This window comes from Neltuma alba, unplaced genomic scaffold (assembly GCF_004799145.2).
Source record: "Neltuma alba isolate B1F8T4 unplaced genomic scaffold, ASM479914v2 tig00003187_pilon, whole genome shotgun sequence".
Taxonomy (NCBI): Eukaryota; Viridiplantae; Streptophyta; class Magnoliopsida; order Fabales; family Fabaceae; genus Neltuma; species Neltuma alba.
Window position 1 is genome coordinate 669,312 of NW_021633178.1, and position 14,711 is coordinate 684,022.

The window sequence follows — 14,711 nt, forward strand, 5'->3', positions numbered from 1 at the left end:
TCATCTATATTAACGCCGTCATAATTTTGGATGAACGCATGAGATGAGGATTTATTCCGCGAGTCTGTGCACGAGGATGGGCTTAGAGACTATTGGAGGTCAGGGGCCCAATCTTATTTCACTGCCCGTGCTGTGGACCCAAAGGGGGCCCACAAGATGGCCATTCACCAGAAGAGCCCTGTTATCCGGCCGACATGAAAAACAAAAGAAGGATGGAGATGGACGACTACGAGACAGGCTTGCGCTGATGCGTAGCTTTCCATTTGCTGTCGATCTTGTTCATATCAAGCCTTTTTTTGGGGGGAAATGTTCACTTATATATACATATATTTGTGTTTTTTCCGTGAAATGTAATGAGCGTGAGCGATTATTGATTAGCGCTCGCAATTAGTTTGTGAATTTGTTGGGTGTCTGCAAATTATAAACTTCATTATGACAAATAACACAGGCCCCAGAAAAAAAATTATGACACGTAACACATGCGCTTCCCAAAAGCCAAATTTCCTTCGCCTTAAAATAATTAATGAATATTGCAAAAACTTGGATCACGAGATTTCCTCCCTGCCATCTTGTATATATGTACGATGGTTTCGTCTGGCCGCCGATCTCCATGCACTACTCATTCAGATGCTCTCCCTCGGCATTACTCCACATTATTTTATAGCTACTTCCAGCATCATATATATTATATTTGATCCATTTCGAATTATTCAATAGCGCAAAATTAAATATTATAGCATCAATTAAGTGACCCCTCAGTTTGATCTGATGGCAAAAAAAAAAATCCTCAGTTTAATCACCACTTTTTAATTTTAATGCTCACGAAGTCGCCATCTCTCATCACGTTCGCGTTACAAGTTAATTTTATCAATCTAAATATAAAACTCCAATCCACTTTATCTTTCATATTTATTTATTTTTTTAAAAAATAGTTTTTGTAATAGTTACACGTGTTAAATGTTCTATTAAATAATAATTTTAGCTAATATACATATTAAGAAAGATAACACTTATTTATTACAAATAACTAATTTAAATAATTTTTAAAATCTCTTTAAATTAGTCAATTAGGTTTTATATCAAGGTTTGGCAAAAAAAAAAAGATTTCTGGACCCAAAAAAAAAACGTTTAACTACATCGCGCTCAATGATCTCAAGCCGCTGTTCGCGTGGAAGTTCCGCGTTAGGTTAGGGGAAAACGTTTCAAGAATAGAACATTAAAATCAGTAGGACTTTTAATTAATTGGGTTTATGACCGCGTTATTGCTACCGGAATTCGGTGTACGAATATGATTAATTTGTTGCACCTAACTTCACTAGTCTCTTTTGATTTTTTTGTCCACTGTAGCTCCTAACTACCTAACCTGGAAATTTTTAATTTAATTCTTCATTTAATAATTGTGTCATTGTCTCGTTTAATGTTTATTTCAACGTTTCCACGACAAATTTTATTTAAAAAAATTGTATATTCTCAGTTTATTCGCAAAACTACCTAAAACATCTGGGTTAAGCACAAAAACTGGAGATAGTATAAGGGATGCTTAGCTGTTGAGACTTGAGGTGCCGTGTGCATCTCCGTTGCTTATCGCGGTGGGTTCAATCGGGAAGCCCGCGGCATTAAGATTCGTTTATATTACTCCTCCGGTCCTAATTATAAGACCCAATTGATTTATTTGAGGAGATTAAGGAAGTAAGTTAAGTTGGTTATTTATAATAAATAAGTGTTGTCATTCCTAAAATATCCTTGCTAATTAAGTATATTGACTAAAACTATCATTATTAGAAGGATTATCTTGGAAAAAAATGTATAAATATAAGAGAGAAAATGGATTGGGTCTTATAATTAGGACCAAATAAAAAGTCAAATTGGGTCTTATAATAAGGACCGGAGGAGTACTTTTCAAGGGATATTCCAGTCATATTTCTTTACTACTCCTCCGGTCCTAATTATAAGACCCAATTGATTTATTTGAAGAGATTAAGGAAGTAAGTTAAGTTGGTTATTTATAATAAATAAGTGTTGTCATTCCTAAAATATCCTTGCTAATTAAGTATATTGACTAAAACTATCATTATTAGAAGGATTATCTTAAAAAAAATGCATAAATATAAGAGACAAAATGGATTAGGGTCTTATAATTAGGACCAAATAAAAAGTCAAATGGAGTTTTATAATAAGGACAGGAGGAGTATTTAGCATGTTAATAATAAGATGCGTAGTGTAGCTTAGACTTTCACAAGACCTCACCTCTTTTTATAATGGACAACGTGTCAAAAAAGAACAAAAGATCAATCCAAACAAATGATTTCTCCGAGACTATGCATGATCATGTCCTTGTTGACATGTTATCACTAATAACATTTGGATTTATTATTGCAATTAATGCATATTATTTTTGATCCATACAGCTCTATTGAGATATTAAATATTACCTCCAATTCTAAATATAAAATTTAATTTATAATACAAATTGCATTACAAACTACATTCTATATGTAGAAATGAATATAGTATTTTAATTTATAACAGTCATTATATACTCAACGCATGGAATTAATACATGTAAGCTTCAACTCAACAAGCATTTTATGAATACGTAATGAATGAACCTCATATGACAGGCATATTTTTAGGTCAGCTTTGGTCTCTATGTAACCCTACCTGACCAATAGAAATCCAAGTTGTTAATGAGCAAGCAGTGGGGCCGGGGAAGAGGCCCCCTCCCCAAAAGTGAAAAAGCCGTGGAGAAACAGAGATAAAACTTGCAAGCTGCCAGCAGAGGCCCTCTAAACGCTGCGTTTTTCTCATGTTCTTCGTATTCTTTTGACGGAACAAAAAGATTGTTTACTTTCTCCTTGTCTTTGTAGAAAGTAGAAACTAGAAAAGTGGGTGTGGGAGTGGCGTTCCGGAGAAAACAAAATCAGCGTGAGGGCACCGGTCAACAAGTTGAACACGCCGCCCCTCCCGCTCCCTCCTTCATATAATAAACTATTAAATATCTCTTTTTCTCTCATCCGCCCGCTTTCCAAGTTCTTCCATTACTACCTACTCCTGCAAAATACCTCCTTGCTCTTTATTTCTCCTCTTTCATATTTTCTTCCTTGCAGGACTCGTAAGCCTTCTGCTTCTGCGCTTCCCCACTACGATGCCACAGGTCGAAACATTGGTCTCTACGTGTGCCGGCGATCGCAAAATTGCTTGCGAGACTCTCGCCGACGGTGATAGCCACCAGACGGAAGAAGCGGATCGGCCGAAGGTCAACCCTGATTCCCCGCCTGAGTCCTTCTGGCTCTCTAGGGACGAAGAATTGGACTGGTGGGACCGTAATGCTGTCTACGAGCGAAAGGAATCCACTAAGGGTAGCACCTCCAATTCCGCCAATTTGAACCCCAGCTTGAAATCCAAGTCTCAGCGCGTTTGTTTGAAGTCCAAGGCCTCCATTATTGGCCTGCCAAAGCCTCAGAAACCTTCATTTGGGGACGTCAAGAGTCGTCGAAACCACAAGCCGGGGAACACGAGACTGTTCCCCAAACGGAGTGCGTCGGTGGGAAAATCGGAATCCTCGGTGAACGAACCATCGTCGCCGAAGGTTTCGTGTATGGGGAGAGTGAGATCGAGGAGGGATCGAAATCGCAGGTTGAGAAGTCGCCAAAGGACCTCTGACTCTGGACCTGCTAAAGAAAAATTAATGCGCAGCAAAAGCAGAAACCGGAAGACAGGGTTCTTTGAAAGTTTTCGAGCTATTTTCAGGTCCCGCCGCCGAGGAAACGAGGTCCAGAAAGCCGATCTTCCGCTAGAAGATTCTCCCCCAAGAAAGAGCCGGGCCACGCCGGGGCGGCATAGCACAGCTAGCGATATCGACGCATCTTTCGCTGAGTCGACCCCGAGAAATAGCGTAACGGAGAGTGAACCCCCCGGTTTAGGTGGGATGAAGCGGTTCGCATCTGGAAGGCGGGCCGGCGCGTGGGGGGTAGTCGATCCTGAGATCCACGTGCCGCAATAGGCGTCAGCGGAGCGGTTCGGCGACGGCGCTCCTCGTGAGCTTGCATATTTGAATTCTAACCGGCATTTTGGGAATCGCCGCTGCTTGTGCTGGTGACAGATGACGTGGCGCGTCGAGAACGGTCTCAACAGTGCCCATATACTTCTGCTTTTACTGTGATTGATCCTTTTTCTTTCTCTGCTCTTTAAAGCGTCCTAACAATTTGTAAATAGATTCCTGAGTGCTTTCCCTTTCCGCCAAGATCATACGTGTGTGTTTTTTTAATAAGTGAGCAGTTGTAAAATTCATATTAGTGCATCCGAGCGTGTAAATTTTCTCCCTCCTTTTGTTTGGATAAGATAAAAGAACTCAGAAACATTGATGATCATGAGAAGTGTTATAGCCAAAACCTGAATGATAAGATAAATATATACAGTATTTTTGCCTTACCAAACTCATCATGCTTTTCTTGAACTAATCTTCCATGAGATCTTAGAATGATTAAAAATACTATATATGTGTGATTTCTATCATAGATTGCGTCTTGAAATGGTGTTGATTGGGTTGGGAATGGTTGGGGGTCCCTGCATTCTCCTTTCTCCTCCTACTCAATTTTCATGTCACAATTAAGGGGTGCCTGGTGTCAATCTCTTTCGATTCGATGGAACCCAGAATATATGAATAGATTTATATGAAGTTTACATGAATATAAAATTTCAAAAGGCCTACAGTAGTTAGGTAACAATGTAACATCGAGACAGACATGGTTGTTTGAGGCATGATTTATCGTGATATAACTCATTCGACAGCTTCCATAAAAGGTTTAAAATCCCGATTGCAAATAGGGATATGATATCTTTTCTTATCCCAGATATGAAGTTTTTATAATCCGAATCTGTGTCAAAGACGATCAATACCCTACCCAACTCTAGATTTTTCTTTAGTATGAAAAAAGAAATAAAACGAAAAATGTAACGGAAAAACACAGTTGGAAATAAGAAGGCGAGGATAGGGAGACGGAATCCCTATCCTATGTATGAATATTACGAGCTAGGCCGCAGCCAGAACTTGCCCGTATTATGAAAATTGCATGTTTAACATATTTGGTTCAGAAAACCAACCCATTCTCCAAAATTATGTTGTTTGGTTGCTTATAATATCAACCCATTTTTGAAAATCAGAGAGATGTATTTTGAAGTGATAATTATTATCATAACATAATCTATACGATATCATAGCCAGGAAGTGAAAGTTCAAGATTAGTAGCTGGAGTACCTCGAGCCGAGTAATTGTGAGAGCATTCAAAGTTCATAATAAAAGGATTAAAGCTAAGACAGTCTACTACTTAACAGGGGAAGCAATAGGGAGCCATGTTAAGCTTGAACTGTGTACTTGAGAATTTTGCGGCCATCGAGGGGCTGGACAGGCCGTGCATTGTTCTTGAACTGAGGACTCAGAGGTGCCTTGAGAAGATGGACCTGTTGAATGGAGATTGACCTCATCTTGCCCAGAATGGTCCACGTCACGATCTCTTTGCATGGAGGAGTGGTCAGAGAACCCATATATCTGTAATAGCTTCGAGCCCTTAACTTCACATGCCTTGCATTAAAGGTTCCAAGATCAATATGGGCACCCTCGTAGCCTGCTGAACTCTCATTCGCCAACTCAACTAGCTTCTTCTCCATCTGCGCCCAGACTGCAACCTCAAATTGAAATCATAGTGATTCAAATTCTGTGGTTGATGTAAGCCAGCTTACCTTGGAGATGATAGGATCTGAATCACCCAATTTATACAGCACTCCCACAACTGCAAAGCTTCCTTCTTCGTTCTGGTGTACTAGATGCAGTTCCGCCTCCATTCTGAACTCACAACATTAATCCATCATCTTCATTTTTCCCCGTTCTAATTTCTAATTGCTTTCTGAATCATGAAGCGGGAATTAGCCTTGAAAGAGGAAAGAAGAGAAGGAACTTACTGCTTCCCACTAACTCGGTGCTCTGAAGGAGAATGCCAATGCATCTGTTTCAGGTAAAAATCTTGACCATCTATTCTCAAATTACCCACTTTCCCTTCAAAATGAACCTACACATGCATAATAGTAGTATAATTACTTTATTATTGCTTGACAATGATTCGGGCATGGTGGTTGAATCAGGAATAAAAGCGAAACGTTAGTTGAGTAACAGACCCCAATGTTGAATCCGTTGTTAACTAGTGAGGCGTTTGAACAATGATAGTGTCGTTCCAAGGGCTTCAATTGCTTACTGTACACGATATTCTCCTTCCTAAGGTCCACAGGGGACTGAGCTTTCCCTTCTGAGCAAGCTGAGAAACTTGGACTTAAGCTGCCCCATTTCTGAGGACCATTTGCACCATAATAGCCAAAATTAACCGGGTCTGGTGCTCCACAAAGATGTTCAATCATCAAACAACACATCATGAACTCATACCAACACAAAGAATTTGATGAACTCTGCATCATTTAAAATTTTAAACCATGAAAAAAAAAACCAGACCTCTGTTCTAATTCATAAAATCCACAGGATGCTGGACACAGAAACTATAGCATCCAAATCATTTGTAAAACTGATCGCTAGGAAGAACAAATTCCTAGCAGAAGCTGTAGAGGTGAACTCATCAAAGCAACACTAGATAGAAGCAAACAAAAAACTGCTTATGCTGGAAAAACAGACCAGCCATATCACAGAACCAACATAAGTGGAACTCTATGGGGAGAAATCGTTCGATCTTTACCTGCGGAAGTACAAAGAGCGAGCAATGCAAAGGAAAGGATTAAGAAGAAAATCCTCATGGCCATTGTTGATAGGTTCGAATGGATGGGGATGGCTATGTCGTGTGTTACTCTTTTGATTAGCTTATAGACGAAGACACTCGCATTTTCTCCTGTACGTACTTCTTGTTGCAGGCACTGCTAGTCACAACTGTTCGATGTTGTGATCGGAGCAGCTAAACGGTATATATCTATAGAATTACATTTTCGCAGATACATAGTTTCTTGAGGGGCTGTAATCTTGAGAAGTCATATTCATGACTTTGAAAAATTTTTCACTACAAAATTTATTAAAATTAAAGTAATTAGACAGCAAACTTATCCCTTAAAAAAATTATTCTATTACAAACAGATGTACAGTAATAAAATGCACCGAACATTTTAGTACGTGGAGACAAAACTTACTTTCGTTTTATACAGCCTCCCGCACGATCCATGTTTCGTGATTCACGTTCCTTGTGCGTCTGCCACTTTGGGTGAGAGAGATTGGCATATGCTCGTTCGTGATCAGATGTCACTTTAAGAGGCTACGAGGGATTGACCAAACAGCACTTTAAAGTTTGTGCCGAAAGGCAATTATTCTTTCAAATAAATAATAATAATACGTGAACAATAGTATCTATTTATCTTCAGAGCTAAAAACAAATCAGTGAGCATATAATTCTATGGCATAAATATTTTTTCGTAAGCAAGACATGTTCGATTCTACTTGTAATCCTAAATTATTAGTATCTGTCCTTTTAATTTAAATAAAAAACAGGTAAAAGCACCTAGGATTAGAACTCCAGTAAATTTTATGTTGGTTTTGGCTGTTATGTATAGCCAAAGCCATATATGACTTTCAAAAATTAATCTTAGTGAAGAAAAATAGAAGCCACCAAAGGATTTGAAAGTGAGCAAGATTTAGGCTCAATAATAGGAACTATCACCTGTACAAGGAGGCCCACATACAATTTCTTCCTCCCAATCAAATGCCTCCTTGCTCTGCTCTGTCCACATGATTTGCTTCCCATCTCATATGGATGGAAGCGTATCAATCTCTATTTTTAATGCCTATAAAACAGAGCTCAAGCCCTCCAAATATATTTTAAAAAGAGAGAAAGAAAAATTGTATCACTCTTTTGCATCATGATCATTTAATAATGGAGAGAGTTACAGTAAGGTTTTAAAAAAAATAATTACCAAATAAATCTCAAAAGTTATCATTTTCTATTCTGAAACTTGTCATTATAGGTTGTTTAGGTTATTATTGAAACTTTTTAATAATTATTTTTCTTTCTCCGGACCTCACTATAATTTTTTGTTAAAAATATGTGGATGTATGACTATATATGGGGAAAAAACTAGATTTTGAACTTTCATTCCGTTCAAAAAACAGTGACTATTATCTCTTCCCTTTCGATTACCCAAAAAGATATGTATATAGTACACGTAAATGCAGAGCGACAAAGAGTTTTGCACAGTTTTTTTAAATTGGAGAGGGAGATATCTAATCATGCTAAACAAATATCGTATGTAACATGTTCAAGCTGCATCATCATTATTATTATTATTATTATTATTATTATTATTATTATTATTATTATTAAGAACAACTTAGATTGTCATGTAGTGCTTCTCAAATATCGTGTCATGAACAGGAATCCTCCCTGACACATTCTCTCACAGAACTTGTTGAGTTTTGAAATGGCATTACGACAGTCGAGTTGATTAATTTTGATGACCGGGCTTGAGAAGTTCAAGTATTTTGTTGCCAACTGATTAAAAACTGTGGGGTTTAAGACAATATTATTATTTAGTTACTGAACATAACTTATCAAACATCGGTTGCCATAAACGGAACGGGTCGGTCTTAAGCAAACCATGCAGGACATAATGTGCAATGTGGCAAATGGAGATTGCCAAATGGTCCCCTCCCATAACTGAAAAGCAAAAGCAAGTATTGTTCTCTGCAATTTAGTTAGAAAAAATTGAAGGGGAAAAAAATCTGAACGATCCAAATCTCATCTTGGTAATTCAGCTGTAAAGTGTTCCTGAAGCATATCCTGCTCTCTACAATTCAAGATGTCCACGGAATTTGGGAGATGATGGAAATGGAGGTCAACTTCGTCTTCTCTATTCAACCCCCAAAGACAATATTCTTCAGTCCCCACTTCCAACATTGTAAGGATCACACAGCAGAATAATTTGGGTTCTTTTTTTTTTTCATTATTGCATATGAAGAAGGGGATTGGAGAACGCAGAAAAAGAGAGACAAGGAAAGAAGAAAATCAAGTTTTCGAGCTTTAAAGTTTAAAAGCGATGCCTTCCTACTTAAAGACAGAGTCCAGATTATTGACGCAGCACCCAGTAGCTTCTTAATGGAATCTTGATTTAATTTTAGTACGAGGCTTTACTTATTTAGTTATCCTTATTAAATTTGCTTCTTGAGTGAAGTTGTATAGGTCCATTAATTTGTTAACATGATGCTAAGGCGGAACACGGACCAGAGCAGGTCGGAAATGTCATTAGAACGTGGTCTCGCGCACACATCTGATTGACCCTTGTAGCCATGCATTAAACGTAAATTAAGGTAAGCCAGCAAACCCATATCAGATTGAATCATAAAGCTTAATCCAGCAGGCCACATATAATTTTCAAGGGGCATAGCTCTTGCTCGCAGAGAACATTTAAAAAACAATCATCATTTAGGCATCTATGTTTGGATTATGTAAAGAAGTAAAGACACAAAAAATCTACACTGTAAACACAAAACTATTCTCCTTTTACAACTTATGCACTTCTTCAAGAGGTATCAAAATATATAATCATCCTCCCCATAACTAACTGTCTTTTCTTTCCATATGCAATTCAAAACGTTGTTTCAAAAGTAGTATGAAACTATCAAACTATCAAACTTCAACTAAATGCCGTTCGTTCGTTCTATTATCTCCAAAAGGTATTAAGAACAGATAAAACCTATTGAATAATAACAAAAAATAAATAATACAGATTTTTCCTTCTCCCTTCGGCTTTTCCCATTCCTTCAACAAACCAAACAAGCCCTAGAGTAATCCCGCTGTCAGTCAACAAAGTGAAAGCCTCCAATTTTGACAATTTGTCTTGATCGAGCTACATGACTTCACGTTCATGAGCCTCTGCAAACATGATTTACTGAAGAGCATAAGTTGCTCTTAGATACTCTATAATCTCTGCACTCTCATACATTCCTATCCCAGTGTTCGGATCATCCAAATAGGGCACCTGCAGCCAACCATAAGGATCAAAAAGTCATGCTATACATTAACCAAATGTGATAAAAAAATCATGTCTCCAGGTCAGCAAATCTATATTGTGAGCGTGCTTATGAACATGAGAAACTTATTAACAGAATAAATAAGTACCTGGAAATGCCCAGTCTTTTCTAATAGTATCTGTCGTTTTGGGCTACCTCGAGAACAACTGAAATGAAATGAAAAAAATTAATTGCATGGAAAACCGAGACTGTATGCAGACCACCACGTAAGACTCTATTAATATTGCCAATCACGAATGAAGATTTGCGTCTTTTCTATCTCATTGCAGAGAAGTGCATGTATGATATAACCATGACCATGATTTTTAATTCAGGAAATCAATATATGATCCATCAGCAATATAGTGGTCAAATATATTTAAGATGGTGGTCGCGTAAAATATACGAAATGAGTTAATATTATAAAACAACCATAATAAATTTTCTTTCCGGGCATCAGATCTAACAGTCAGTTTTGGAACAGGGAAATTACGTGATTTGTATGTGGGGCAGCTCCAACTCTACAAGTACTTCACGCACAAGTTTGCAGAAAGGTGAACCCTGAAAGAAACAAAGCATTTCAAATTTCAAATATTGGTCCTATGATCACAAACCATAAAGGACAAATCAGATGAAGATGCATTTCCATTCACGTCAATCAAAAATTCAGTTTTGTGAAGTTTATATTGAGTTGAGCACTACGATGCCTTGATCCGTATGAATTTAGTTTTATGGTCTACCAACCTCGTATGCCCATAGTTTTAGTGGCTCTGGAGGTAATATTGCAGGAGTATAAGAGCTACCCTGAAAATAAAAATCAAGTAGTTAAAAGTGATTTTTGTACCGATGAAAGTGAAATATCAATAATCAATAATATCTTTAAAAAATAAAATTCATGAAACTAATAAACTTTCTAAAAAGCATCCAACAATCTGCCAGCCAGCCAGCCAGTTGAAATTTGCAAGTAGTTCCCCGAGAAATTATAGAAAGGTGCTGCTTTATTTTCTTTTTCTTTCTTTTTTCAAAAAAAGGCAAAGAAAAGAAACTGTCAGTTAATTTCGCACTAAAAAATGAATGGCGAGTAGAAAACCATATACCTTTCCCCTGCGACCAAGCATACCTAAGCCAGCAGTAAGTGTCTGCATCAAGCAGATAGTGTTTATTACTAACATGGCCCATATGATTTAAATTATGAGTGATAATAGAGCCTGATTCTAACCGTAAATAATCCAAGAGATAAAGTGAGTGGAATACTTCCATCTCCTGCATAGCAGAAAAAGAATATTTAACAGGCTGCCATATAGCAAGGTGGTTCAGAGGTAAGGAAAAGAGAAAATCGTCAGACTTGGCAATATTTATGCTTAGGTGATCGAATTCACAGTTTTGAATTATCTTTGATATAAAACCAACGGCACTAATCTCTTCTTATTGTGATTGGTGGGGAACAAACTACATCAGCATATGATAGAGACAAGAGTAAATAGGACGACACAAACCGTATTTCTCAGCCAAGTATTTGATTATCCCATCTGATTCATACATTGAAACGCCTGTGTTTGGATCCACCTGAAACAAAGATACACAAAAACAGCAATTATCTCTCAAAAACACGCAGAGAATTATCACAGGGCTGACATGTCAAGTGCATACATAACTACTAAAATTGCTACATAAAAAGCTCCTGGAGGCCATAGACAAGAAGAAGCTTTTTGTTTTCTGGAAACAAGAAGAAAACAATTACTGCAACATTAGATGGTTCAGTATCGTTTATTTATTTATTTTTTTTAAGTCATAACCAGATGCATGTGAGCAGAATATAAATAGTAATTAAGACATTAAGAAATTTTCCCAATGTAGCAGTAGCAACTTCGAAGATCCACCTGATACAGAACCTCATTCTGTTATAAATCTATCTTTATAATTTCAAATGCTAACATTCTGAGTCTATTTGCAAGAAAAATAGAAAATGTAAGATGCTAGAGTGGCATGTGAAAAACAGAGACCTAATTTTTACATACACTTCAGCAGAGTAGGTTAATAAGTTTATTTTCTTTTAGTTAGAAAACGTTTTTAAAAAAAACACAATAAGAAGTTTCAGATTTCCTTTTTTGGTTTGCTTTTGGCTTAGAGGAATCAATCTAACCATGTAGGGGAATTGCTGTTTTCCACCCATCTGAGCAACCTTCGGGCGAAAATTGGGTCCATTTCTAGGACATGGATAGAAAAGAACATCAATGTCCAAAATAGCGACAAATTCTCTGACCTGTGCATGATCAAAATGTTAGTCCAGCCAACACCAAAAAAAAAAAAAGTCCTGTATACGATACCAGAAGTATTCCAACCAAATCTGAAGATTCAATTTTTCCATAGATCTTAATGATTCCCAACTCCACCACCCAAAAAAATAAGTAACGAAGGAAAAGACCTAGCGTGAATCCTCCAAGACTAAAATCCATACCTTTCGGCAAAATGGACAGCTGCACATGATCCATGATAGCCCATAAATTAGAAGGAAAGACAATATAATGATTGTTAGTTTATTCCTTGAAGAGGTATGTGAAGATAAACATAAGCCAAACAGAAAGGAAGTGACTGACATTTTCTTTGGAATAAAGAGGAAGAAAAAGGAGTTAGATAGTCCCACGCATTCTAACATGTGCTTGTAATTTAGAATATTTGACAGGAAAAATGAAATACCTCTCAAATTCATATATCTCTATAGGCTTCTCTGGGCGAGGGCCTAACTTCGCTGTTTCTTTTACCTTGTACCCTGAAATCATACGCCTCGGGTTAAGATTCAAAAGAGGAAAAAAAAAAAAAAAAAACACAGTGGTGAAAACACTTTGAACTGTAAAATTTGCATTTTCGGAAATTATTCCAAAATGCATAAGTGGTTATTTAAGCCAAGACACAAACTTGGAAACGTAGAGGCTCATTTCTAGTTCTTCACAATCGTCAGCTTGACATGCAAACCTGTTACTAACCCTGGTCCTAATTATAAGACCCTGTTGTAGTACATTTTCTTCATCTTTCTGATTAACATCAGCAAGCATACAACGTATTTAATGACAATATGCTATCATAAGCCACTAAAAAATATTAAACTTCAAAGAACGCGGGGTATACCAGAAACTTCCAAAGCATACTGATCAGGTGGAAATTCATCCTTAGGAATGAAGGAAAAAGAATACCTGTCACGACACAGCACAAGCTCAAGAAATTCAGAATTCAGCCGCTGTATAAATCTACATTCCAGACAACTTGTGTAAGATGCAGTGCTTTTGAGAAATGACCCCCTTTCAAGATTTTTATCTTCTATCAGATATTTTATATGTTGACTCCTACTTGGAGAAAAAGTGATTCTGAAAATAACATCTAAAATCATCATTCTAAGCCAAGCAATAACGACCAATGCTTCTTAATAGGCCCTAAAGAGTTACAAAAATTTGTTGAGCCAAAGCAGAAAAAGGTCAGAAAACCTATTACTATGCCAGCTATAGCTAGCATTTGAACCTTCTCATCCTCGGGTTTGCTAATATTCGAAATTGACCTCGAATTTCCAGTGCCATAAGCGCTAATTGAAGGTTCAGTGGGGATGAAACTGGGAACAGAACATATGGCAGAACATATTTGCTTACCCAGAAGCGAAAACTCCAGTACCAAAGCGAAGGAACAAGGGAAGCGCAGCTCCAAACACGTCATTAGTCTTGTCAGGTCTCACGCCAAAGCGCTGAGGCTCAGGAGGCTTGAAATTGGGTGGAGGAGCAAACGTGGACGATGAGGCCGGAGAATCCGGTTTCGGGTCTTCTGTCGTGCTCACAGAAGCGGAAGTGGACGGAGTGGTTTCCGAAGTCGCTCTAATGGATACCGTGCTACGGGTTACTCTTTTAGGCAATGAAAGAGACCCAAAAACCGAGAATTGCGAGAGAGTTAGAGCTCCGGCCATGACTCCGGGACCGGGACGCCAAGGGTTTCTGCCAACAGATTGGAGTTGCTGGAGCTGTGTACCAATGACAAAGTATGCTCTCTGAGTTCACGGTGAGAGTCGATAGGCAAGGACCGCAAGGTACAAGACTGGGGCCGGAGCTTCCAGTTGCCAGAATCACAATCAATAAACTAAAATATCTATTTTGGAGCCAACTGAAAGTACCGATTAACGTCACCTAAGAGCTTTTGCCTCCCCAGTCCCCACCACTCCATATGATATCATAAAGTCACCAAGAAGTTGGCTAGTTTTTCTACAGTAATGTAAGAAGAAAACGTGAAAATCATTTTTTGGGTGTTAAAGAGGGAAAATCAAGCATCACCGACCCAAAGAAAACTTCGGTTCGGGCTAGAAGTTGGGCTGGGCCAGAAATTGGATGCCGGGGTATTATGGGTCAGTCCATAATCAATTTTGACGTGTTATTTTATATCAAATGACAATCAAACTGTGCTAGTGAAACCAGCTCGCGATAATTGGGTTAAGAGGCAAGGGATTAAATATTCATTAAGCAAGTTCTTCTTCCTTTTTCAATGGAAGTAGTTCTTTTCTTAGCGATGAAGTTAAGACCAACTGCACTATTGAATTATGGTATGGGAGACACAATATCTCACGTTTTGTAATCTATCTATATATGAAATCATGATGCAGTATTAAATTAAATAATAAACCTTTGTAGTC

General features: G+C 37.8%; 3 protein-coding genes across 3 annotated transcripts; 1 reads left to right on the plus strand and 2 right to left on the minus strand.

The window, feature by feature from the left end:
* Positions 1–3,076: 3,076 nt before the first annotated feature.
* On the plus strand, positions 3,077–4,436 carry LOC114740755 (uncharacterized). Its single transcript, XM_028928966.1, has one exon. The coding sequence runs from the start codon at positions 3,146–3,148 to the stop codon at positions 4,001–4,003; it is 858 nt and encodes a 285-aa protein (XP_028784799.1). The 5' UTR covers positions 3,077–3,145; the 3' UTR covers positions 4,004–4,436.
* Positions 4,437–5,170: 734 nt separating this feature from the next.
* On the minus strand, positions 5,171–7,026 carry LOC114740760 (alpha carbonic anhydrase 1, chloroplastic-like). Its single transcript, XM_028928970.1, has 5 exons — positions 6,738–7,026; positions 6,172–6,380; positions 5,959–6,065; positions 5,740–5,842; positions 5,171–5,667 (listed from the first exon to the last, which is right to left on the minus strand). Exons 1-5 carry the CDS (start codon positions 6,799–6,801, stop codon positions 5,356–5,358), a joined length of 795 nt encoding a protein of 264 aa, XP_028784803.1. The 5' UTR covers positions 6,802–7,026; the 3' UTR covers positions 5,171–5,355.
* Positions 7,027–9,510: 2,484 nt separating this feature from the next.
* Positions 9,511–14,230, minus strand: LOC114740759 (uncharacterized). The gene is made up of 12 exons (XM_028928969.1): positions 13,687–14,230; positions 13,175–13,239; positions 12,746–12,818; positions 12,507–12,525; positions 12,192–12,311; positions 11,545–11,614; positions 11,268–11,311; positions 11,146–11,187; positions 10,793–10,852; positions 10,542–10,609; positions 10,158–10,215; positions 9,511–10,017 (listed from the first exon to the last, which is right to left on the minus strand). Exons 1-12 carry the CDS (start codon positions 13,992–13,994, stop codon positions 9,925–9,927), a joined length of 1,020 nt encoding a protein of 339 aa, XP_028784802.1. The 5' UTR covers positions 13,995–14,230; the 3' UTR covers positions 9,511–9,924.
* Between the last annotated feature and the right edge of the window lie 481 nt (positions 14,231–14,711).